We start from the raw sequence: 26730 nt of genomic DNA on the forward strand, positions 1-26730 counted from the left end.
CACTCTCTCCTCTTTCAATGCTCAATTGTAGAAATTCAGTGTTACAATTACAAGTAAACACAATACCAGGTCTGAGATGAGTGGTGGGCTCCTACGGGAACAGTCAGGAATGTAGTTCCGGCAGCAAAATTTGGAGTTCCACCCCAGAGCACCCAATTTGCACTGAAAGATGTTGAAACAAAATGCATAAACCACGCCGACAGTGTGGTAGTAAAATTATGGGTAACCCATCACTGTCTGAGATGCTGTTACCATAGGCTACCTCATCAAAATGCTTTTAAATTTTTTAATTAATTTTTATTTATTTATTTAATTTTGTCCAATACACAATAATACACAATGAAGGTAGTAGAGGGCACCTTCAAGGAAATAAAATTAGAGAAGGAGTAGAAGAGAGAGTATACGATAAAACAAATCAATGAGAGAATAGAAGAAAGATAAAATGATAGAAGAGAAGATATATGGGATATAGGAAAGACAATAGGACAGGGGTCAGAAGGCACTCTAATGTTCTTATGCACGCCCCTTACTGACCTCTTAGGAATCTGGAGAGGTCCACCGTGGACAGTCTAAGGGTAAAATGTTGGGGGTTGGGGGATGATACTATGGAGTCAGGTAATGAGTTCCACGCTTCAACAACTCTATTACTAAAGTCGTATTTTTTACAGTCAAGTTTGGAGCGGTTAATATTGAGCTTGAATCTGTTACGTGCTCTTGTGTTGTTGTTCCCTAACTTGAAATACTGAGGGGTATATGTGGATGTCCAAGTGCATCATGTGACTTTCTCATAGTACCAATCCTTTGAAAACTTTGAGTTTGAAGGGTATTATTATATTATTTTTGTATATCAGATATATCCAGCTAATATTATGAATAGTATATTCAAATATACAGAAATGTGTGTTTGCCAGAACACGATCAAGGTTTTAGTTCTGATGCAACCAATTTCAGAATCTGTTTTCATTTTAGTCCAGTGAGAAGATGAAGATAATCAAGAGAGGTACATCACCAATGTTTAAACAGCAGCTGCCCCTGTTACTAAGCAACTGTCCTTTTTATCCCACAAGTCAGATACTAAGGCATCTGAGGCTTTCTTTCTCACACCTCTATGAATGAAAAAGGTTAGACACAATTGTCTTTGCACTCCTCATGAAACCAGCATACAATTTTCTGTTTTGCACAAACACCATTTAGCTGTAGCCTGTTCCTGCAATGTCATGTCTTGAGCATCTAACAGAAAGGTGTTTTAAAATAAGCAAACAAATATTGTTGCCAAACAAACTACATGGATATTTTCATGAAGAGCTAGATTCTTAGTAAAATACAATAAGACAACTTAAACTGGACTCTTAATAAAAAAACAGCAGACTTTCAGAGTCCATGAGGTTCTATAAATAGATCCATATAGATTAGACACCCTAGTTGAATAGATACTTTGATGCTTATCACAAATTACAGAGACATATTGATGAACATTATATCTTAATGAAAGTAGGAGAAACAGCTTTTCTCGCTACTGGAATTTTCTCCTAAGATTATCTCATTAAAGTAAGGATTCTAATAAGATGTTTTAGCCTGTATTTGGAGCAGAGTAACTGCAGTATTGCATAATGATGTGCTGCACCTTATATAATAGGATTTTCTAATTTGACCTCACTCTCAGAGTTTTATATTGGTGCTGTTGACCTATTTAAATTATTCCAGCAATGGCACAAAATATTTCTATCTCCAGAGCACACAAGCAAACAAGTATATTGCAACGTATCACTCTTGCTTGTAAGTTAGTTCTTTAGCAGTATTCATTGTGTAGTCAAAAGAAAATCGAATATAATAAAGCAAATATTAGAAGCTAATATTTCCTTTTTTTAAATATCTATTTAACACAATTAATCACTGAATTGTGTAACTTTAAGACACATAATTTCATTCTTCATCAACTTAAAGAAGAAAATGTGCAAATAAGATGTTAAAAATTTATCAACTGGTGGATATTTATTTATTTATTTATTTATTTATTTATTTTTTAGATTTGTATGCCGCCCCTCTCCACAGACTCGGGGCGGCTCACAACAAGTGAAAAAACAATCTACAACAAATCTAAATTACTGTTTAAAAATATTTAAAAGACCCCATATTCTAAACACACATACATACAAACATACCATTCATAAATTGTATCTGACCGGGGGAGATGTTTCAGTTCCCCCATGCCTGACGACAGAGGTGGGTCTTAAGGAATTTACGAAAGGCAAGGAGAGTAGGGGCAGTTCTAATCTCCAGGGGGAGTTGATTCCAGAGGGCCGGGGCCGCCACAGAGAAAGCTCTTCCCCTGGGGCCCGCCAACCGACATTGTTTAGTTGATGGGACCCAGAGAAGGCCCACTCTGTGGGACCTAATCGGTCGCTGGGATTCGTGCGGCAGCAGGCGGTCTCGGAGATATTCTGGTCCAGTGCCATGAAGGGCTTTAAAGGTCATAACCAACACTTTGAATTGTGACCGGAAGTTGATCGGCAACCAATGCAGACTGCGGAGTGTTGGTGAAACATGGGCATACCTAGGTAAGCCCATGACTGCTCTCGCAGCTGCATTCTGCATGATCTGAAGTTTCCGAACACTTTTCAAAGGTAGCCCCATGTAGAGAGCATTACAGTAGTCGAACCTCGAGGTGATGAGGGCATGAGTGACTGTGAGCAATGAGTCCCGGTCCAGATAGGGCCGCAACTGGTGCACCAGGCGAACCTGGGCAAACGCCCCCCTCGCCACAAATAGCCTTGCCTAATGCAATGTACTATGTAATCCCAAGCAAATCTTTTCAGCAAAAAATAACTGAATTCAATTATGTTAGTTGTCCGAGACAAATGAGCATAGGATTTCTGCCATATTGTTCAGGTAAAGTAGTGTTTTTCAATCTTGGCAATTTTAAGATGCATGGACCTAAGTTCCCATATTTGTCCAGTCGGTATGCTGGAGCAAGACAAGGAGGAGGTGAAGTCCCATTTTAAGATGCTAACTGCAATAACAGAAGCTTTTTTTAAAAAAAAGAAGCTAGTATCTACTAACTATTGGCCCATGAGGGTAGGACAGAAGAGTATGAAATATTATCCCTGATGGGGACCAAACCTTTCTAGTAGCCTACCTAAAAGTAGCTCTCAGCTGTCTTATCAGCTCGAAAATGGATTTAATTAGCAGCAGAATGTTGTGGATATTTCAGCAGTGAGATCTGTAGAAATTGTTGAAAGCAAAAAAGAACAACAAGAAAAAGCAACCAGGAATGTGATCTCCAAGCTAAAGAAATAATTTCAACAGCAGACTTTCAGAGTCCATGAGGTTCTATAAATAGATCCATATAGATTAGAATAACATGGAACATTCTCTTCTGTGACTTTTTAAAAATAAGACCAGCCCAATAAGATTTGTCCTAATAATAAATTGCCCTAATATGTAAAGGTTTAATATTTTAAATTTAATATAATAATAAATTTATTATTTATATTATTCAGATAACAATGTTATATACTTTTACATATTAATACTTTGTAAACTATCAATCTAATTGACAAACCTATTAACATAATAATTTAAAATGCCAAGCTTAGCCAAAACACAAAACAGTAAGCTTATAGTTAATAAATTATTTTATATACAATGGTACCTCTACTTACAAACTTAATTTGTTCCATGACCAGGTTCTTAAATAGAAAAGTTTGTAAGAAGAAGCTATTTTTCCCATAGGAATCAATGTAAAAGCAAATAATGTGTGCAACTGGGGAAACCACAGGGAGGGGGGAGGCCCTGCTTCCTCCCAGGAGACTCCTAGAGAGGCCCCATGGAAGCTTCTCCCTGCCTTTTCTGGTCATGGTTTCAGAGGCTTGGGTTTGTAAGTGGAAAATGGTTCTTGAGAAGAAGCAAAAAAAATCTTGAATACCCAGTTCTTATCTAGAAAAGTTTGTAAGTAGAGGCGTTCTTAAGTAAAGGTACCATTGTACATTCTAATTTTCTAGTGGAATATCTTGGCTTGTTTCCAAAAGGAAATGAGAGAAGACAAGAAGATTTAGCAGAGAGTTTCTTGAGAAATCCTAGCAATGATCAGTTTAATTGAACTACAAAATGATAAAATGAAATTGATCTTAATAAGCTTTAAAGTCTTGGGGAAATGCCAGGATTTATGCCACATAGACTTTAAGTATTAAGATTTAATATCTTGAAGTAGATCTTGAAATCTAATAGAAATTTGTAAAAGTATAGGTTAGAGTTGTCATTAAATGGGCAGGAGTTCTGTAGTGATTAGCTAGGGTTTTACTTTCATTTGGCCAGATAAAATAGTTTTTAAGAAATACCTTGAATTGCATTACATGCACATATTGTGTCATGTTAATGACCATCACTTACATTAGTGTACATTGTCTACTTGACTTTTAAAATGCTCATCAATGGGCATTCTGATTCACTTGTCCGCAGTCCACTGGAGTCCTTGGTGGCAGCCTGGAACAAGACTTAATGGGGGGGGGGAAGCTGGACCAGATTGCACCTCGGCAATCTTTCTGTGGCCGTGAATCCAGGAGAGCTCCTCGGTTTACTGAGGAGCTCTGGGAGAAGTGCCAGAAGAGATGTTTGAAGCGGTGTTGGAGGGCCAGTAAATCTGAAACTGACCAAACACTATTAAGAATCTTCATTAGATCTTATGTAGTGGCGATTCAGGTGGCAAAATGTTCACAGTTTTCTGCTGTAATTTCATCTGCAGAATCACTGACCCACTCCCTCCTTAAAACAAAGCAGACGCAGAGGAACCCTTTGAGGGTAGTGCTGGGGATTTTGTACAGTTTCTGATAGATAAAGTTGCTCAGATTCAGACATACCTGGATTCCGACTGGGCAGTATCGACAGAGATGACAGGGGTAAGCCTTAGTCCAATTGTGTGGCATGAGTTTGATCTGGCAGCTCCTGATGAAGTGGACAAGGACATGGAAGCTGTTAGTTCCTCTAGCTGTTTATTGGACTCATGCCTCTCCTGACTGGTTTCGTCTGGCAGGGAGGTGACACGAGGCTGGGTTCAGGCATTGATCAACATTTCCTGGAGTGAGGGTTTCTTTCTGCACTCGCTGAAGGAAGTGATTGTGCGACCCCTCCTCAAGAAGCCTTCCCTAGATCCAGGTAATTTGAAAAAACTATCCTGTCTCCAATCTTCCTTTTACAGGGAAGGTTGTTGAGAAAGTGGTGTCGCTTCAGCTCCTACAGTCATTGGATGAAGCTGATTATCTAGACCCTTATCAGTTGGGATTCAGGCTCAGCTACAGCACTGAAATTGCTTTGGTCACACTGATGGATGATCTCTGGCAGGCCCAAGATAGAGGGCATTTCTCTATCTTGGTGCTCCTTGACTTCTCAGCTTCTTTCTATACCATTGACCATGGTATCCTTCTGCGTCGACTGGAGGAATTGGGAGTGGGACATACTCCTCTTACCTCTCTGGTCAATCACAGTTGGTGTTGGTAGGGAAACAGAGGTCAAATCCCAGTCCCATCTTTTGTGGGTGCCTTAGGGGTCGGCCCTCTCTCCTTACTATTTAACATATATATGGAACCACTGGGTGAGTCATCCAAAAGCATGGGGTGAGTTTCCAGCAGTACATTTCCACCCCATGTCAATTCAGTGAAGCAGTGGAAGTAATGTACTAGTGCCTGAAGGCTATGAGGGGTCTGGATGGGAGTTAACAGACTTAAGTTCAACCCCAACAAGATTGAGTTGCTGTGGTATTGCCTCCCAAGGACTATTCCATCTGTCCATCCTTAACTCTGGGGGGAGAAATATTTACCTCATCAGAACTAGTCCACAATCTGGGAGTCCCCCTAGACCCATAGCTGAAATTAGAACATCTCTCAGCTGTGGCTAAGGGGACTTTTCCCCAGGTCCACCTGGTGCACTAGTTGCAGCCCTTTTTGGATTAGGAATCTTTGCTCACAGTCACTCATGCCTTTGTCACTTCGCGGCTCGACTACTGCAATGCACTCTACATGGGTCTACCCATGAAGAGTATTCAGAGACTACGATTAATCCAGAATGTTGCCACACAAGCTGTGATGGGTGTGCCTCGGTACATCCATATAACACCAATGCTCCGTGAACTGCACTGGCTGCCAATCAGTACTAGACACAGTTGAAAGTGTTGGTTATTACCTATAAAGCCTTACATGGCTTACGGCTAGATTATTTATGGACCATCTTCTGCCTTATAATTTCTAGAGACCAGTTAGAGCCCACAGGGTCAGCCTTCTCCAGGTCCCATTGGCCAAACAGTGCCACTTGGCAGGACCGTGGGGGAAGGCCTTCTCTGTGGCAGCTCTGACTCTCTGGAACCAACTACCTCCAGAGATCCACACTGCTCCCACTCTCTTGGCCTTCCAGAAAGCCTTAAAAACCTGGCTTTGCCAGCAGACCTGGGGCTGTTAAGCAATAGCATCCAGCTCTGGCCCAGAAGTGCAAATGTTTTTATTAATGAGGTTTTATACTGTTGTATATCATTTTTATCGGTTGTATGCCACCCAGAGTCCGAAAGGAATTGGGCGGCTCACAAATCCAATAAATTAAATTAAATTAATACCTCCATAGAATGAGTTCTGATAATGTTCCATTTCCCAGATATTGAAACTTAGACTAGAGAAGGAAATTGGCAGGTTTGTTCACCCAAGTTCTCTAAGAACAAAAAGAAGAAGAATTTTGGTAGGAAACAGTCAAATGAGAAATGAATGCATTTTGAAGTCATAAAACCTTTAAGGTATTTTCTTAAGCCTAATAATTCTCAGTCTTGGCAACTTTAAGATATATGGATTTTAATTCCCAGAATTCTGGCTGAAGAAATCTGGGAATTGAAATCCATATATCTTAAAGTTGCCACGATTGAGAAACACTGTCCCAGCCTCTTAGTCTTATTAACAATTTTGCACCACAGGCTCTTTCTTCTGTAGTTCATCCTCTTGTGTTTTCAATCAACAGTTCTTTCACTGAGAGCACATAAAATGCTTACAGCTGCCAGCTTGCTTCTGTGTAATACATCCCCCCACAAGAGGGTGGGGAAGGACTCATACTTGTCACATTTGCTTTCTGTGATTAAAAAAAAAGAATGAGGAAAATCCTGGTATGTTGACAATAAGAGGGTGGAAAGAAGTGCCAGACGATAGGAGAATCAGGAATTCCTGCCAATGGAAGCCCCTTCCCTCTCCACATGCTCAGGCCAAATTCGCTTTGCTGAATTTTGTTCCAAAGCAAAGTTCAAATTTTGTTCTGCAACCCACTAATTATTCAGTTGAGGTTCAGTAACTCAACATTGTACAGGTAGTCAGTCCTTGATTTATTATAGTTCATTTAATGACTGTTTGAAGTTGCAACAGCATTGAAAAAAGTGATTTATGACCACTTTTCACAATGATTATAGCGTCCCCGTAATCATGGGATCAAAATTCAGATGATTGGTAAGCTTACTCCTATTTATGACGGTTACAGCAAGCTAGGATCATGTGATCTGTTTTTGTGATTTTCTAACAAGCAAAGTGTTGTGATTTAGTCTGAGGCTCCTCAGGGAACGGCTGAAACTCTGCCGGCTCCATGCTCCGAGGGGGAGGACGAGGAACGGGAAGAGGAGGAGGACCAGGCAGACGGGGAAGAGGAATGTCAGGACGAGGAGGAGGGAGAACAGCCTGAGACCCCCGGGGGGGAGCTCTCCCCAGCAAGTAGCCTGGAGTCATTAGATGAGAACGCACAAGCCATCATAGATATGAGGCAGAGAAGGGCAGCACAAAGAAGGGGACAATTAGCCAGGTATTTTCATCCCTAATAGGCAACAGCTGGGTTTGGGTGTGGTTCTCCTCAGAAAGGTTGAAAAGGCAGGCCCGCCCTTCCTGTATTGTGGAGAGTTATCTTTTGGGAGTCCTGTGACCTTGCTTCGATCCTTGGCGTCTCTGATTCTGGCTTGTGGCCTCGAAGGCTGAAAACTTGGGGGAGGCGTGGGTTTTATTATCTACAGTGGTGTGTGTGCCAGCAAGAAGCCTGTTGTATTGTCTGGCCGTCGTGACTCTTCTGTGAAGCTTCATAGCATTCCAGTTTGTAAGAACAGTTTTTGTTATCTGTGTTTGTTTTCAAAGATATAAAATGACTTTGCTTTTTACCAGCGTGTCTGGCTACTCTTTTTAGTTGGTGTTGACATCTGGGGGAACCCAGACAGAACACAAAGTTAATTGGGGAACCCATATTCACTTAACAGCTGTATTACCAACTTAACAACTGCTGTGATTCACTTAACAACTGTGGTAAGAAAGAAAGGTCGTAGAATGAGGCAAAATTCACTTAACAACTATCTCCGCAACAGAAATTTTAGGACAAATTTGTGGTTATAAGTCAAGAACTAACTGTAGAAGAATCTATGGATGGATATTTAGTTTCACTTTGCAAGGAGGAAAGCATTGAGAAATTGGAATAGAGGAATACATCCGGAGGAAATACAGGATTGACTGGTTCAATACTGAAACATTTTGTTGTAGACAGCATTTGGACTGAATTATTTTTCAATTCTACAGTATTCTCATAATAGTATTTTACACACACACACACACACACACATGCACACAATAGAAGGAATCTCAACTGTACCATAAAAATTATATGGCTAGCTGAATTTTTATACTTCACATTAATCTTTCTGTTTTCTTCCGAGATTCTCTTTTTCTCTCTCTTTTCCCCTTCCCTAAGCCTTTTAATAGCCTGAAATTCTTTTAAATGTTATTTTAAAATAATGAAGAGGAAAACTGCAATTTATTTTATGTATTGCAAAAGTAGAGAATGCCAAAAACAATCTTCATTTAATGTGCTGGCAGGCACGGCTACTAATCTTTCAAGTGCTACTGGATTGTACAGGATATGAAAAAGAGGAGTGTATCCCCCCCCCCCAAGATTAAAGAATCACTGAGGTTTAAAGGCTTAATATGATGATGTTTGTACTGGAAGAGCTCAGAGGTCTCCAGTTCTGCACACAATTGGATGCAGCATTAGAGTTATTTATGAAAACAAACAAAAAGTGCTCCCGGGTAGATGTGATCTATCCTTGGAGATGTGTTGTGGCATGAAACTGTAAAGCTGTCAGTATTTCTTCAGCGCCTGGCAGGATCCTCTGCTCTGGGGAGGGCCAGCAGCCTGAGTCGTTCTGTACATGAATCCAGGCTATTGTTCTGTGCATACTTCGGTGGTTTTTTTTTAAAGTATCACAAAGCAGGCTGTTACTTATTCAAATGCAGGAGCTCCTTCCATCATGCAAGACAGCCCATTCAAGTCACATGCCAGAGGTCTCCTCAGAATGGGCTGCTGCAGCTGCTTCAAATCTGCTGTCTAACATAAGAAGCAGTTGGACCAAGCTGACAGCAGTCAGCTTCCCAGCCTCTGCAGAAGACAAGGAAAAGATTTGGGATCCAAGCAGTATGTTTGCCGAAGAGCTGTGGCTTGACAATGAGAAAGCCCATGCTGTGGTTCACAAATCAAAGCAAGGACGGAAGCGCCAAGAACTCCTGGCAGTAGCCTTGGGGGTTAAGATGGGAGTAAAAGGGGCACTCTTGTGGCAACCGTTGAAACTCTTTGCCTATTCACAGATCACCTCCTTGGTCAGAAGAGCAGCACTGACCCAGAACGGCAACAATTTCAACTATGAAAAAGCACACAATTTTAAGGTAAGGACCTTTATGCTGTAGATCGTTTGTGCACTGAAAGCTTACCTATCTTTTACTATATCAGGTTATTTTCTTGCTATCGATGTCTCTGGGTGACTTCTATTTTAGATGAAATAAGATTAATTTAATATAGATAGGAAATACTGGCTGGCTTAGAAATGCAAGTGTAGGGCAAAGATGCAGAATCTAATTGAAGTTGATATTGCTGGAACAAACATTTCTCCTCCTTGTGACTCACTGGTCATAGGGCTTCTCGTGGGAAACAAAGTCTCATTAAATCAGTAATAACTCAGTGCTGTATTTTCAAATATACGCCAATAGAATTCAACTCAAAATTGCAACTTTATTCTTTGAAAGTGCATTTCTCTGATTCATGATTGTTCTACTATATGTATTTTAAAATTAATAACTAAACAATTCTGCCAGATTTTTACTTCTGCCTATGAAGTATAATCCTTACGTTCACTGTTCATGTCAAAGAGAATACGAAATTATGGGACACATAAAAAGTTATTAGCTTTTCTGATCTCTATGTAATCAGAGCTGTTGCAATAAAGGAAAGCTTCCTGACTTTGGTTTTATATTTGGAAAGAATCATTTTCCCATTGAGGCACCATTTGGAATGACGTGCATATGTATGAAAGGTGACTCATTTTCTAGTACTGGGCTTCCAAGCATCTGGATCTGCGTCTATAGTGGGAGCAGCTGCATCCATTCCATAATGAGACATTATCCAATTCTGCAGTTAAAGTATCTGAATTTTAGATGAGAATAAATTTTTAAATTTATCAGGTTTGGGAACATATTCTGTGACAACTTATTTATTGGCAATGAAATTACGGTTGTGCTAATCACTGCTTTTAAAATAGCTCTGGAATTCTGAATGTATTGATTTCTTGTTTGAATATATGTATTTGATTTTGTACAAATATTGAGCAATAAATGTTCAGACATCATCCCAGTACTAGAGTTAAGAAAAACAAAAATCTATTGCCAGAGGATTTGTTAAATGGACGATTTATTCTTCAAGGGACAGATGGTAGCTCATTTGGAGAATATCCAAGAACAAACATAATGTGTTCACAAACCATACTCTTTATACATATACTGTATTTGTATGCATACCTGCATTTTTAAAACAATGGCAGTCATTTGAATAAGAACACCTATATAAAGATATTTTTTAATTTTCCAGCATGTGTGGACATAGCAATATTTTATTTTGATTCAAACAGTATACAAAAGATAGTGTAATTACAGAAAACAAACCTATAAAGCCTATTACTTTGCAATCATTTATTCAAAAACAAATTATCAGACATATAATTTTCTTTTATGACAAGCCCTTCAATGCATTTTAAATTATTTAGCAAATGGTTCATTTTTGTATAGGTGGAAATATGTGTTTGATTTTGAACTGTTTACAAATATTGAACAATAATATTAAAACATTATCCTAGTACTTTTAATTTGAAGAATGTAAAAGTACTAAAATAATGTTTTAATTATCCGTGTCATTGTTTTTTCCCAAGAGAGAAAGGGGCAATCCTTTTTAAAATCTTTTAAGTATTTTTAATACTTATAAATCTCTCCTTAACAATCATTCTTTATGAAAAATTATTTCATTTTAGCTGAAAAAATATTTTCTCGTGACTTAGGATATATATTTACGCATTGACCTATGCATTATTTCTTCCATCTTTGAAATTCTTTTTTTTATCCCTGATTTAAAACTGGATGTGTGCCCAGTTTTAGTTATAAAGGTATTTAAAAATCTTTTGTTCACTCTAGCTGTTTAGCATACTCTTTTGCTTCCTATTTAAAAAGTTTAAGTTTAAGCAGTAATTCAGATGATTTATAACTTTTAAAAGTTTGTAAAAGAAGTCTTTTTTTAGGATTGCCTAAAAATTAGATATGTGTTTTTGCCAGTATAAGTTTTAAAATGTGAAATGGACATATAGCTAATACAATATATTTCGGAGTCTAAGATGCACTTTTCCCCCCTCTAAAAGAGGGTGAAAATTTGGGTGTGTCTTATACACTGAATGTAGCCCCACCCAACCTCTAAAAGGGAGGATTCAGGGGCTGAAAACAACCCTGTGAAACCTCTGTTTCAGAAGCTTTTTTCCCAGCCTCTGAAAGCTCCATTTGAGCGGATGGCTGGAGCTACAATGGAGGTTTCACAGGCTGGAAAAATGCCTCTGAAATGGAGGCTTCACAGTCTGATAAAGCAAGGGAAAGAGCTCACAACCAGTGAACCTGTTGGTAAAGTTCATTTCTGGGAACAGCTGATTGAGGATATTTAGGTAGGCCATCTAACTCTCCCCCCTCCATCAGCTTTTTTCTTATTTTCGTCCCAAAAAATAAGGTACAGCTTATTCTCAGGTGAATCTTATAGTCCGAAAAATACGGTACCTAATAGAGATCATATTATATAAAAAACGTAAATTATTTTGAAAAAATTAAGACATTTTTATGCAATGTAACATTTACTATTTACTCACCTCATTATGATTACTTACGATTAATTATGAGATCACTCTCATTATGAGAGTAATCTTATTATATATATGAGACCCAGTTTGATATAAAAGTTAAAATGCCAGGCTAAAAGCCAGAGAACCATTAGTTTTAGACCCACTTTAGGCATAAAAGGCACCACAGGCTCAAAGGTTGTGGGGAAAAGAGGCGGATGGAAGATTTTTGTGTTTGTTGACTGCTTTGAATTATAAAATATAATGTGGTACATAAGTAAAATTAATATTGACATATAAAGACAAATTATATAGTAATTTGCCTTAATATAAAGAGTTTAGCCAAGGTGGTATTTAATTCATTTATTTAAAATAAAGATTTACAGATACAGACGTTGAAAAGCAAAGAGTTGCAATTAAAATAGGTAACCTTTTATTAAAAATGGATAGTGCTGTGTCTGCATAGACAAGGCCATTATTTCACAATCTAGTGCTAACATTGAGAGGGGAAATGTTCCTTCATAATAGAATGATAACCAGTTCAGGTTACTTCAACACTCCGTGGCTTGCATTGGCTGCCGATCCGTTTCCGGTCACAATTCAAAGTGTTGGTCATGACCTTTAAAGCCCTACATGGCAATGGACCAGATTACCTCCGGAACCGCCTGCTACCGCATGAATCCCAGCGACCGATAAGGTCCCACAGAGTTGGCCTTCTCTGGGTCCCGTCGACTAAACAATGTCATTTGGCGGGCCCCAGGGGAAGAGCCCCGGCCCTCTGGAACCAACTCCCCCCGAAGATTAGAACTGCCCCCACCCTCCCTGTCTTTCGTAAACTACTCAAGACTCATTTATACCACCAGGCATGGGGGAGTTGAGATAGCTCTTCCCCCTAGGCCATTACAAGTTATACATGGTATGTTTGTGTGTATGTTTGGTTTTATAATAGGGGTTTTTAGTTGTTTTTTATTATTGGATTGTACATGTTGTGTTTATTATTGTTGTTAGCCACCCTGATTCTACGGAGAGGGGCGGCATACAAATCCAATAAATTATTATTATTATTATTATTATTATTATTATTATTACCATTTTACAATGCTATATAGCTTCTCTAAGTGGTTTACAGAGTAAGCCTATTGCCCCCAACTCAAAATAAAAATAGAGGTAGTATTTCCTCTAGTATGATTTTTGCATAAACTAAATGACAAAGATTACACAAAAATTAGCCCATGGATAACTGATATTCTTGGTACAGTCAAGTTAACTGCTCAGGAATCTCAAAATGGTCTTCCATCAAAATACTGACCAAACCCTACTTTGTTTTGTGTTTAGAATTTTGCATACATTATCAAATTATTTATTATCATGTTTCCCCGAAAATAAAACAAAGTCTTATATTAATTTTTGCTCTAAAAGACGCTTTATGGCTTATTTTCAGGGGGAAATACAATATTAAATGAATCTGACTGCTTGACTATTTTAACTTATATCTGGGACAAGGACAGGGGTGGGCTGCTGCCTGTACGGGGTAGAACGCAGTGGGGTAGCAAAAATGGAGCTCCACCCCAGAGCACCCAATTTGCACTGAAAGATGTTGAAAGAAAATGCACCCCATTTTTATGAAGTGTTTCTTTTAGTTTGTTATGTTTTAACCTCAGTTAACTGTTCAACTTCTTTTACTGTTTTGTATTTAGTCTTATTTTATTTGTTCCGCTGTTGTAAGCCACCCTGAGTCCATCGGGATTGGGTGGCACAGAAGTCGAATAAATAAATAAATAAGCCACGCCCACAGTGTGGTAGTAAATATTGGCATTAAAGTTGTAATTCGCATCAATGTCAGATCAATGACCAGACTAAATATATAATTAATGATTGGAAAGAATTGTAGTTTTCTCCAGATTGCTGAAGAGGTTGACTTTTTCAACTAGCTCAATGAAATTTATTCAAATACACTGGTACCTCTATTTAAGAACGCCTCTACTTAAGAACTTTTCTAGATAAGAACCGGGTGTTCAAGATTTTTTTGCCTCTTCTTAAGAACCATTTTCTACTTAAGAATCCAAGCATGGAAAAATTTCCCAGGAAATTTGAGAGCGGCATAAAGGCCCAGCCACTTTTCTGCCATTCCCTCTTTAATCTCGGCCATCTCAGGCTTTTCTGGGCTGCCAGAAGAGCCTTTCGGTGGCGCTTAAGGAGGCTTTGGCAGTCCAGAATGAATGAAGCATTTTATTTATTTAGTTAGTTAGTTAGTTAGTTAGTTACTTACTTACTTACTTACTTAGTTAGTTAGTTAGTTAGTTAGTTAGTTAGTTAGTTAGTTAGTTAGTTAGTTAGTTAGTTAGTTATTAGATTTGTATGCCGCCCCTTTCCGTAGACTAGGAGCAGCTCACAACAGAATAAAAACAGTTTATAACAAATCTAATAATTTACAATTTAAAATATTTTAAAAATCCATTATTAAACAGACATACACACAAGCATACCATGCATAAATTGTATAGGCCCGGGGGAGATATCTCAGTTCCACCCATGCCTGACGACAAAGATGGGTTTTAAGGAGTTTGCAAAAGGCGAGGAGGGTAGGGGCAGTTCTAATCTCTGGGGGGAGCTGTTCCAGAGGGCCAGGGCCGCCACAGAGAAGGCTCTTCCCCTGGGGCCCACCAACCGACATTGTTTAGTTGACGGGACCCGGAGAAGGCCCACTCTGTGGGACCTAATCGGTCGCTGGGATTCGTGCGGCAGAAGGTGGTCTCGGAGATATTCTGGTCCGATGCCATGAAGGGCTTTAAAGGTCATAACCAACACTTTGAATTGTGATCGGAAATTGATCGGCAACCAATGCAGACTGTGGAGTGTTGGTGTAACATGGGCATACCTAGGGAAGCCCATGACTGCTCTCGCAGCTGCATTCTGCACGATCTGAAGTTTCTGAACACTTTTCAAAGGTAGCCCCATGTAGAGAGCATTACAGTAGTCGAACCTCGAGGTGATGAGGGCATGAGGGACTGTGAGTAGTGAGTCCCGGTCCAAATAGGGCCGCAACTGGTACACCAGATGAACCTGGGCAAACGCCCCCCTCGCCACAGCTGAAAGATGGTTCTCTAATGTGAGCTGTGGATCGAGGAGGACACCCAAGTTGCGAAGGGGTCAATAATTCCCCCCCAGGGTGATGGACGGACAGGTGGGATTGTCCTTGGGAGGCAAAACCCACAGCCACTCCGTCTTATCAGGGTTGAGTTTGAGTCTGTTGGCACCCATCCAGGCCCCAACAGCCTCCAGACACCGGCACATCACTTCCACTGCTTCGTTGATTGGACATGGGGTGGAGATGTAAAGCTGGGTATCATCAGCGTACTGATGATACCTTACCCTATGCCCTTGGATGATCTCACCCAGCGGTTTCATGTAGATATTGAATAGCAGGGGGGAGAGGACCAACCCCTGAGGCACCCCACAAGGGAGAGACCTCGGGGTTGACCTCTGGCCCCCCACTAACACCGACTATGACCGGCCGGAGAGGTAGGAGGAGAACCACTGAAGAACAGTGCCTCCCACTCCCAACCCCTCCAGCCGGCGCAGAAGAATACCATGGTCGATGGTGTTGAAAGCCACTGAGAGGTCAAGAAGCACCAGGACAGAGGATAAACCCCTGTCCCGGGCCCGCCAGAGATCATCCATCAATGCGACCAAAGCAGTTTCCGTGCTGTAACCAGGCCCGAAACCCGACTGCTGGGGACCTAGATAATCGGCTTCTTCCAAGGACCATTGGAGCACTTGCAGAGGGAATAAACTTCTTCCAGTGCCCAGAGAAAAGAAACGTTCCCTTTGCTCTGGGCAGCCCAGAGTAAACGGAGCGTTTTCCTTACTCTGGACGCTTGGGGAGGGAATAAACCACTTCACTGTGGTGACTCCTTCAGCTCCTCCCATACACCCAGTGCCTCCCATACACCCAAAGCATCTGGGTGTGGAAAGACAAAAGGTGCACTTCGCCCCGGCCGGATCAACTCAGCTTCAGCCAAACCAATTAGTCACCACAGTGAAGGAAAGGCGCTGGCTACAAAGCGAGCAAGCAAGAGAAGAGGGGAGCCCTTCAGAATGGGAAGGAAGAGGAAGCAGGTAGCAGCAGCAGCAGCCGTCTTTCGATCAAAGGAGCGGGAGGTTCCCCCCTCTCACCCGCCTGGGTTTCTGTCTCTGGCGCAGTGCATAGGAGGTAGCCTTGTGCCGGGTGTATGGGAGGTGTGTGCTCCTTCTCACCACCTCAGAGTCCTTCTTTTTTTTTTTAAGCCTTAAAGTTTTGGATTTTTTTGATTCCACTCACCTCACCTTCTTCCTTCAGCAGTGACTGTCCTCCTCTTCTTCCTCCTCCTCCTTCCACCCATTTCTTCCCAATGGGTTTGCACACATTATTTGCTTTTACATTGATTCCTAAGGTTAAAAATTGCTTCTACTTACAAACTTTTCTATTTAAGAACCTAGTAACGGCACGAATTTAGTTCTTAAGTAGAGGTACCACTGTACAATTAGATTACAAATAAGAAAAAGAAAATGAAATGATCTTTTTGTATCTGGCATCAGTTTCTTTGAAATATGTTGGAACAGTTTCATTGGTCTAACTTTCTCTTAAACATTAAAAAAATCAAACTTAGAATATAGGACAACTTAAATAAAGTTTGCCCATGCCCAGTCAAAGAAGCGGTGGAAGTGATATGCCGGTGCCTGGAGGCAGTTGGGGCCTGGATGGGTGTCAACAGACTCAAACTCAACCCGGATAAGACGGAGTGGCTGTGGGTTCTGCCTCCCAAGGACAATCCCATCTGTCCGTCCATTACTCTGGGGGGGAATTACTGACCCCCTCAGAGAGGGTCCGCAACTTGGGCGTCCTCCTCGATCCACAGCTCACATTAGAAAACCATCTCTCAGCTGTGGCGAGGGGGGCGTTTGCCCAGGTTCGCCTGGTGCACCAGTTGCGGCCCTATCTGGACCGGGACTCATTGCTCACAGTCACTCATGCCCTCATCACCTCGAGGTTCGACTACTGTAATGCTCTCTACATGGGGCTACCTTTGAAAAGTGTTCGGAAACTTCAGATCGTGCAGAATGCAGCTGCGAGAGCAGTCATGGGCTTACCCAGGTATGCCCATGTTTCACCATCACTCCGCAGTCTGCATTGGCTCCCGATCAGTTTCCGGTCACAATTCAAAGTGTTGGTTATGACCTTTAAAGCCCTTCATGGCATCGGACCAGAATATCTCCGAGACCGCCTTCTGCCGCACGAATCCCAGCGACCGATTAGGTCCCACAGAGTGGGCCTCCTCCGGGTCCCGTCAACTAAACAATGTCGGTTGGCGGGCCCCAGGGGGAGAGCCTTCTCTGTGGCGCACCGACTCTCTGGAACCAACTCCCCCCGGAGATCAGAACTGCCCCTACTCTTCCTGCCTTCCGTAAACTCCTCAAAACCCACCTTTGCCGTCAGGCATGGGGGAACTAAACATCTCCCCCTGGGCACATTTAATTTATACATGGTATGCCTGTGTGTGTGTCTGTTAGTATATGGGGTTTTTTAAATCTTTAAATATTTTAATTAATTGAATTATTTATGATTTGTTTTACACTTGTTGTGAGCCGCCCCGAGTCTTCGGAGAGGGGCGGCATACAAATCCAAATAATAAATAATAAATAATAAATAAAGTTAGTTATTAACTAACTTTGGAAGACAACTTGAAATTGAGGTCTTTTTTTCAGAGAGACAATGATGAAAAATTAGGCAAACCTATCACTTTATAAACAGACCTTCAGTATGTTTTTAGAATGAGTGTAAACAAAGTTTTTAAACAGCCAACAATCTCCTACGCTTGATTCACATGCTATTTTTCCCCACAAAAGTTATGCTCTTCTGGCCCCAGTAATTCCATCTGTTATTCAGAGTGCTTTATCTGCCAAGGTCATGAGCAAATTTGAGTGGGAGAGGAAATGAACAAAATCATTAAGGGCTTTCCACCTGTTTTTCCCCCTGTTGTTAAATCATCATTGTATTAGCTTCAATTTATTCTGATGAATTTAAATTCCCACAAGATGCCTAGGAAGAGGTAGTCTCCTTTATGTCATCTTTCCAGGATATCTTCCTTGTAAATGAAATTTTTCCTTCCCCCCTCCCACACACACACTTTCCATTGATAGTTTTCCTGGTTGCCTTCATTGAACTTTTTTGAAGAAACCCTTTTTTACAAGCTACCTCATATGAGAACAAAAACCCATTGAATAAACACTTTTGATTTAGTCTTTAGGAACTTGCAAAACTTTATTTTTCACTTATTTATTGTAAAACACTGAGAATAGCTGGGAGATTTTGTGCTACAGAGATGTAATAAGTGCAGCCATAAGGCAATTTTGCTAATGCCTTCTTATTTCCTCAGATTCTTCACATTTAGTAGTTTTTCAGGACCCAAATGTTAGATTACTCCTAGCTATTACCTTTTTAGAGTGACCTAGGCTTCAACTTAGTTTCCTAAGTTCCTAAAAAGCAATGTATGTATATTTGGAGAGGGTTTAAAACATATTTATTTCAGTTTGGGAAGAAACTAACTACAGCCTGGGCAATTGGAATCATGGACTCTACAAGGGGCTGCCCTTGAAGAACATTGGGAAGTGCCATAGTTAATAACATTGGTTATTCGGCACATGTAAGGTCATATTTTGCATGCTATATTGGTTTACAGTATCCATCTAGATGCAATTGAAGGTTCAGTAATACCTCATGATACGAACTTAATTGGTGCAAGGAGGAGGTTCGTAAGTCGAAAGGTTCGTAAGACGAAACATTGTTTCCCATAGGAAACAATGTAAAGTCAATTAATCCGTGCAACCAAAAAAACCCCCGCAAAAAACCGGCGTTCGGCGACTGCTGGGAAGCTGTGCGGCTGTTTTAAAAGGTGACAGCTGGCCTGGGGGGCTTCCCAGCAACCTCCCGAACCCCGAACCCGGAGGTTTGGCAAAAGTTCGGGGTTCGGGGGGTGCTGGGAAGCCCCCCAAGCCGGCTGTGACCTTTTAAAACAGCCACGCCGGCTTTGGCGTTCGGCTTAAATTGCCTCAGTGGGCCACATCCGGCTCCCGGGCCGTAGTTTGGGGACCACTGCTTTATAGGGTTTCTTATGGGACCATTTCTTCCAAATTGCTTCTAACATCTTACTTGGTCTGGAAGGCGAGGCTGTATTGGCTAGCGGAGGCCAGTACAAGGATCTTTTCTGCCACTGCATCTGCCCTGAGAACATTATTCCAGCTGTGACTAGGTTAACCTGACCCATCCATTTTTTCATAAGAGTCCCAGAGAGACCATCTATTGGCCTTGTTGATAGTTATTTATTTTATGATGATCAGCCGTTGTGTGTTTTATTTCACATTCACCAATTTAGTGACTATAAATTGGTGGCTTATAAGTAAACTTTTAATTTGTAATATTTGTGTTCTTACTGTATAGATTTATATTTACTAATTTGTTTTAATATTTCAATATTTTAATTGGTAATTATATATTAACAATTTGAAGTCAAAATAGACCACAGTAGACTATTTCTTGTTTAGCAATATCTGACAAAAGCATTTCATTTTGCAATATTTTATTGCAAAGTTGTGAAGAAACATCTAATTTTAATTATTATAGTCCTTGACCAAGATGAGGTTGGTTTTTTTTTTAATGCAGTGAAGATTCTGGCCTAAAGTCCTTGCCCACAGATATTTAATGACCACTGATGTTGCCAAATATCTTGACAAATGTGCTTAAGTAACCTCCAAAATAATTAGAATTGTAGCCAGATTAAACTGGAATATAACTAGAGATTTCATATCATGACATTGAACTAATCAGTTTAACATTCTTTATTAAATTATGTCATAATACAGCTGGTACATTGTGCAGCCATGCCGCTGTCCCTATGTTACATGAGAGTCCCATGTAAATTTACAGCTGTCAGTAGGGTTCAAACTTCCTAATCTGAATATATTGTTTTATATACATATGTGCCTATATATTGTACATTCATGCTTATGCATTGTAGCAGAATTAGCATTTCTTTTTAAAAAAATGTTTTTTTTATTAAATTGCAAAGACAAACATAACATACATTACATATAACACTTAGTGGAGCAACAATTGCTCCGCTCAGAGTAGAAGTCATCCTTGTATTTATAATAAGAAAAAAAATCTTATCATTATTTAACACCATCTATGAAATACTTAAAAATATCAATTATGAGATGATACGTAAAAACATATCTAAAGTATTTAAGAATATATAGATATTTTAAAATTATGACTTAAATTGAACTAAAAGAAAGAAGAAAATAGTAGAAGAAGAAAAAAGGAATTTACATTTGTATTGTAAATAGTCACTATCTAATACAATATAACTACAGTACTAGGTACGAATATATTTAAAATAGTATAAGAATAAAGTTATCTCTGTTTCTTTGTATCCCACCAGATGTATAACTTTTGCCAAACATCATAGAATTCTGATTCTTCCTGATTTTTTAACCTTCTCGTCATCATGTCAAGCTCAGCACATTCTAAAACTTTCTTAAGTATGTCTGTTTCTTTTGGGGTCTCAAATTCTTTCCATTTTTGAGCAAAAGCTATCCTAGCTGCTACTAATATATGGATTATTAAATAACATATACCTGTTTTATATTTCTCATTTGAAATACCTAATAAAAAGAATTCTGGTGTTTTCTTAATTTCTTGCTGGGTTATTTCTTTTAACCATTTTTCTATTAGATTCCAATATTCTTTTGCTTTTGGGCATGTCCACCAAACATGGTAATAAGTACCTATTTCTACCTTACATTCCAGCAGTTGGGTGACTTAGTTTGGAACATTTTTGAGATTCTATTTGGCGGCAGATGCCATCTACAAAACATTTTAATTTGGTTTTCTTTAAAGGAGGTTGACTTTGTTATTCTCCAGTTATATGTCCATATCTTTTCCCAAGTATTTAAATCTATCTCTTTGTTTAGGTTTCTGCACCAGCTAATCATATTGTCCTTTAATGTCCATTCTGTAGAATTAGCATTTCTAACCACCTTGACCAGCTGCTTGAGATCAGTATGAGATTAAAGCATCTTTTAGGGGGGAAATCTAGAAGCAAATGATGTAGATTAGCAAGTGAATAAATGATTTAGCCATGGCCAAACTTTAAATTTTAAAACGTCCTTTTATTATTAATTCCCCTATTGCAGAATTAAGACCAATATAATATTTCATCTCTTTCCTCATTCGGTTTTTTCTGCATATTTGCAATCAAATGGCACTTTCTGTTATTTTGTTGAATAAGAATCTGTCTGTTTATTGGAGTTTGAATGAAACAAGTTTACTCATGCAACTTGGAAAAGACAAGAAAACAAAAAAAGTGTGTGTTTGCATAATTGGTTGAAATGTTCAAGAATCAGTATTGGTAAACTGTCCCTAAAGATCTGCACAAATATCCTGTTATTCATTTTGAGCAAAGTCATAATAAGCCTCTTATCTATTTTCCATAGATTATGTGTTGCTATTAATTTTTTAACTGAAAATTGATGGTACTGCTTTCTGCCATTCAGAAACAAGCAAACACATAGAAACTTTTGTGAAGGCACAATAAGACCAAATCGCAAAACCTCTAAAAAATACAAACCCTACCATGTATATGACATTGTATGGCTCACCCTCAGATATAAGGTTCTTGCCCGTCATTATTATCCTGTAATATAATATTTTGTACAACAGTTGCATTATTCATTTTCATTGGAATTTATTAAATATTGAAAAACATTCCAAATTTAAGAAATGATCCAGTACAAGTAATCTTCAGCTTACAAGAGTTCATTTAGAGACTATTCAAAGTTAACCCAGCACTGAAAAAAGTGCTTTCTGACTGTTTTTCACACTTATGACCAATGCAGTATCCCCATGGTCATATGATTCAGAGGCTTGGCAATTGGTTCATATTGATGATGGTTGCCTAGGGTCAAGTGATTACTTTTTGTAATCTTCAAATAAGCAACATCCATAGAAAAACCAGCAGAAGTTTTTAACACAGGGATTGCCTCCAAACCCTTGGAGAAGGGCGGCATACAAATCCAATTAATAAATAAATAAACCCAACAAGTACAATAAAAAAACTCTCACATGATTAAACTGTTAGTTGTAAATAGATTCCAAAGCATTTTCTTACTTAACTCTGAATTCAGTAAGCAGTAAGCAGTAAGGTATACTGTTGAGGGTAGAGGAGTGGTGGGCTCTTCTCGTAAAGTATATGTGGACACTTTCTAATGTATTTATGTCCGATAATGTGCTGTGAGTTCCAGACAGATGAGCTGTATTCAAGGATTGGTCTGGTGAATGTTTTATATGCTCTGGTTAGTAGTTTGATATTATTGGAGAAGAAGCTCCATAACATTAGGTTAAAGCCTCTTTGACAATGTTGTACAGTGGGCTTTGGCACTTAGGTCATTTGATATGGGTATTCCAAAGTCTTTGACAGAATGAGGTCATTTTATATGAGTATTTCAAGATATTTGACAGAGTGAGGGTAGTCTGCAAGGTCTTGTTTATTCAGCTTGTATTTTATATTCTGACTTTTTTTGCCAATGTGTGTTGTGTATACTCCCTTGCAGTTTGAGGAATTTTCAGACTCAGAGGAGGAGGGAGATTTAGATATCGTAAGTTTGCCAGCTTTACCCACAGAGGGCAGGGTTAGTGAAGACCACAGAGCTAATGATATTCATATAAGTTCTGATGAATCAAATGGGGAAGATAACAGATGGAGAGATGCTCGTTTTAGATGCTTTCACAAATGCTTAGAAGAAAGGGGGAGGAGATATTAGAGTGAGGAATTAATTAATCAATTACCTCATGTCCGGGTGTGAAACGGAAGAGAAGCTGATTTCGTCAATCTTGTCGTTCCAAGATGGGCTCGTCCACGAATCCAATTGTGTGATTTATTTGCCTGCTTTTATGACTTCTGGCTAGCCCTGATTAGCCCATAAATTTTAGAATGACTTGTGGAATGCATTTAAGTTACTACCAAGCTAATCTACTTAATTGCTAAGGATAGAGATGGGGAAGAAAAACACTGTGGGCAATGTAAGCGTAATTCACAAGAGAACAAAGAGAAATAAAGAAGTTGTGTTTTGCTATCAGATGCATTGAGCAATCATTTATTCCAATTATTATCTGCATGAGCCTGAAATCAGAACAATGTGTAGGACAAAGCATTTGTTGGTTGAGATTTGGTGTTGCCAGATGTTTGACCATTCTGACACAAAGTCAAGGTCTTTTTTGAGGGTAGCAGTGTTTGTCAGTGGTTATCATTCATTCATTAAATTTATATAGCTGCCTATCTCATACTTTTGTACAAGAGGTGCATAAAATTTTTAAAAACCCATTAAAATAGTTAAAAGTTTAAACTATCATAAGAACAAAAGTAGCCGGGCCTGAAGCTGGAGTGCTGATGGCCGAGATAATCGGCTAAGTACATTTGTTCTTAACTAAATTTATGTATTTGTTTGTTGTTCAATTTTATTGCCACCCAACTCCCTAGGGACTCTAGATGGCTCACAACCAAAAATATAAAACATCCAAATAATACTAAAAATTCTAAAAACAGTTTAAAAACAATTTAAATATAACAATAAAATCCATGCACACCACTTATGGCCAGATATTGATGATTATCACCATCATATCAATGGCCCCAGGTCTTTGCTACTTTCTAGAAGGCCAGTGGGTGGGGGTTGTTCAGATCTCAGGAGGTAACAGGTTCCAGAGAGTCAGAGCAGCCACAGAGAAGGCATTCCCCTATGGTCCTGCCAGCCAACACTGTTTAGCTGACGGGCCCTGGAGAAGACCAACTCTGTGGACCCTTACCAGTCTCTGGGAGCTAGAAGACGGTCTCAAAGATAATCTGGCCCTAAGCCATGTAGGGCTTTAAAGGTAATGACCAACACCTTGAATTGCGTAAGGAAACCAATCAGGAGCCAGTGCAGTCCGCAGAGGATTGAGTGGGTGTACCTAAGCGCACCCACAATAGCTCGCACAGTTGCATTCTGGACCAACTGTAGTCTCTGAACACTCCATTGTTATTTCTGTTTCTTCATATTGCATCTGCTAGGCCATCTGTCACTCAATGACCTTGGATTTTTGTTTCTCGTTTCTTTTGCAGGTCCACACATTTCGGGGTCCACATTGGTGCGAATACTGTGCCAATTTCATGTGGGGGCTTATTGCTCAGGGTGTAAGATGTTCAGGTAATTATAAATACTGCATTGTCCTAATCAGGCTTTATTTAAAAATAATAGAAATGTAAATTTATTTATTTTATTGATTGATTTTGTCCAATACACAATGAGGGTTTTAGTGGGTATACACATAGTAAAATACATAATGAAGGTTATAGAGGATATACTCATAATAAAATATATCTAAGAAAGAAGAGAAGAGAAGATATAGGAATAAAACATGTCAATGAAAGAATAGAAGGAGAGGTATAGGAATAGAAGAAAGGTATAGGAGATATAGGAGAGCAATAGGACAGGGAATGGAAGGCACTCTAGTGCACTTGTACTCGCCCCTTACTTACCTCTTAGGAATCTGGATAGGTCAACTATGAATAATCTAAGGGTAAAGTGTTGGGGGTTTGGGGATGACACTATGGAGTCCGGTAATGAGTTCCACGCTTTGACAACTCGGTTACTGAAGTCATATTTTTTACAGTCAAGTTTGGAGCGGTTAATATTAAGTTTAAATCTGTTGTGTGCTCTTGTGTTGTTGTGGTTGAAGCTGAAGTAGTCACCGATAGGCAGGACGTTGCAGCATATGATCTTGTGGGCAATACTTAGATCATGTTTAAGGCGTCTTAGTTGTAAGCTTTCTAGGCCAAGGATTGAAAGTCTAGTCTCGTAGGGTATTCTATTTTGAGTGGAGGAGTGAAGGGTTCTTCTGGTGAAGTATCTTTGGACATTAATGTCTGTGATGCGATATGGGTTCCAAACAGATGAGCTGTATTCGAGGATGGGTCTGGCAAAAGTTTTGTAAGCTCTGGTAAGTAGTGAGAGATTGCCAGAGCAGAAGCTACGTAGGATTAGCTTTACAACTCTTGAAGCCTTCTTGGCTATGTTTTTGCAGTGGGCTTTGGCACTTAAATCTTTTGTTATTAGTATACCAAGGTCTTTAACCGAGTGGGTGTTATCTGTGATAATTTGATTATTCGGTTCGTTTTTGGAGTTCAGGTTCTTTTTCCCAATGTGTAGGACAGAGCATTTGCTAGTTGAGATTTGGAGTTGCCATATGTTAGACAACTCAGAAACAGAGTTCAGGTCTTTTTGGAAAGTAGTTGTGTTATCAGTGGTGTTGAAGAGTTTTACATCATCGGCGAAAAAGACACAGTTGCTTGTGATGTAATCGCAAAGGTCATTGATGTAGAGAATGAAGAGTGTTGGTCCCAGTGCACTACCTTGGGAAACACCGCTTGTAACTGGGACAGGGGTGGATATGGTGCTTCCTATTTTGACCACAGGTATGAGTATAAACAATATTAGCACAGAGACAGCAGGCACACTGGTGCACTTATGCAAGCCCCTTAAAGACCTCTTAGGAATGGGATGAGGTCGACAGTAGACAGTGTAAGGTTAAAGTTTTGAAAGTTTGGGGAAGAAACCACAGTGTCGGTAGTGCATTCCAAGCATTGATCACTCTGTTACTAAAGTCATATTTTCTGCAATCAATTTTGGAGCAATTTACTATATACTTGTGTCTATTATGTGCTTGTGTATTGTTGTGTTGAAGCTGAAGTATTCATTGACAGGTATGACATTGTAGGGATAATTTTATGTACTATACTTAGTTGTATCAAAGATATGAAGTTTTAAGTTGTCTAATCCCAAAATTTCAAGCCTGGTAGCGTTAGGTATTCTGCTGCGAGTAGATGAGTGAAGTACTCTTCTGGTGAAATATCTCTGGACTTGTTCAATTATATTAATGTCTGATATGCAGTGTGGGTTTCAGACAGATGAGCTATATTCAAAAATTGGTCTAGCAAAAGTTTTGTATACCCTAGTTTGCAGTTCTATATTCCTGGAGAAGAAGCTATGTAAGATTAGGTTAACATCTCTTAATGCCTTTTTTTAATTCTTTCACATTGGTATTAATTGGCACTGAAATACCTACAGATACCCAGAATCCATCAATAGTAGTTTTTCTCATGTCTTGAACTTTTAACAAAGGTCTTATGTGAAAAGAATTAAAGCCTAAAGCTTTATATGCCATGTAGCTAAATGAGAACATCTACTGAACGTATTAATTAAATCTTAATAGGTCAGGTCCAAAGACAAAATATTTCTTCTCCCAAAGATAAAACTTTCTAAAACAAAACTAGCAATCTTAGGGATATGTATTTATAACTATGCAGATGACCATACTTGGCATTAGCTGATTATTAAATAAGTTGCATTTGATTTCACATGATTGTTAAGTGAATCCAGCTTCTTCCATTAACTTTTCTGGTTAGAAGTCAGCT

The 26730-nt window shown here is 39.3% G+C and overlaps 1 protein-coding gene across 3 annotated transcripts in view; it reads left to right on the top strand.

Moving 5' to 3' along the window:
• Positions 1 to 26730, top strand: part of CHN2 (chimerin 2) — a 137457-nt gene that overhangs the window by 90655 nt on the left and 20072 nt on the right. For all 3 annotated transcript variants that reach the window (XM_070729510.1, XM_070729511.1, XM_070729512.1), the window contains 2 exons: positions 9630 to 9707; positions 24379 to 24463. In XM_070729510.1, the coding sequence (XP_070585611.1) occupies positions 9630 to 9707; positions 24379 to 24463 (163 nt within the window). The remainder of the gene's footprint in view (positions 1 to 9629; positions 9708 to 24378; positions 24464 to 26730) is intronic.

Source organism: Erythrolamprus reginae, chromosome Z, assembly GCF_031021105.1.
Source record: "Erythrolamprus reginae isolate rEryReg1 chromosome Z, rEryReg1.hap1, whole genome shotgun sequence".
In the NCBI taxonomy this organism is placed as follows: Eukaryota; Metazoa; Chordata; class Lepidosauria; order Squamata; family Dipsadidae; genus Erythrolamprus; species Erythrolamprus reginae.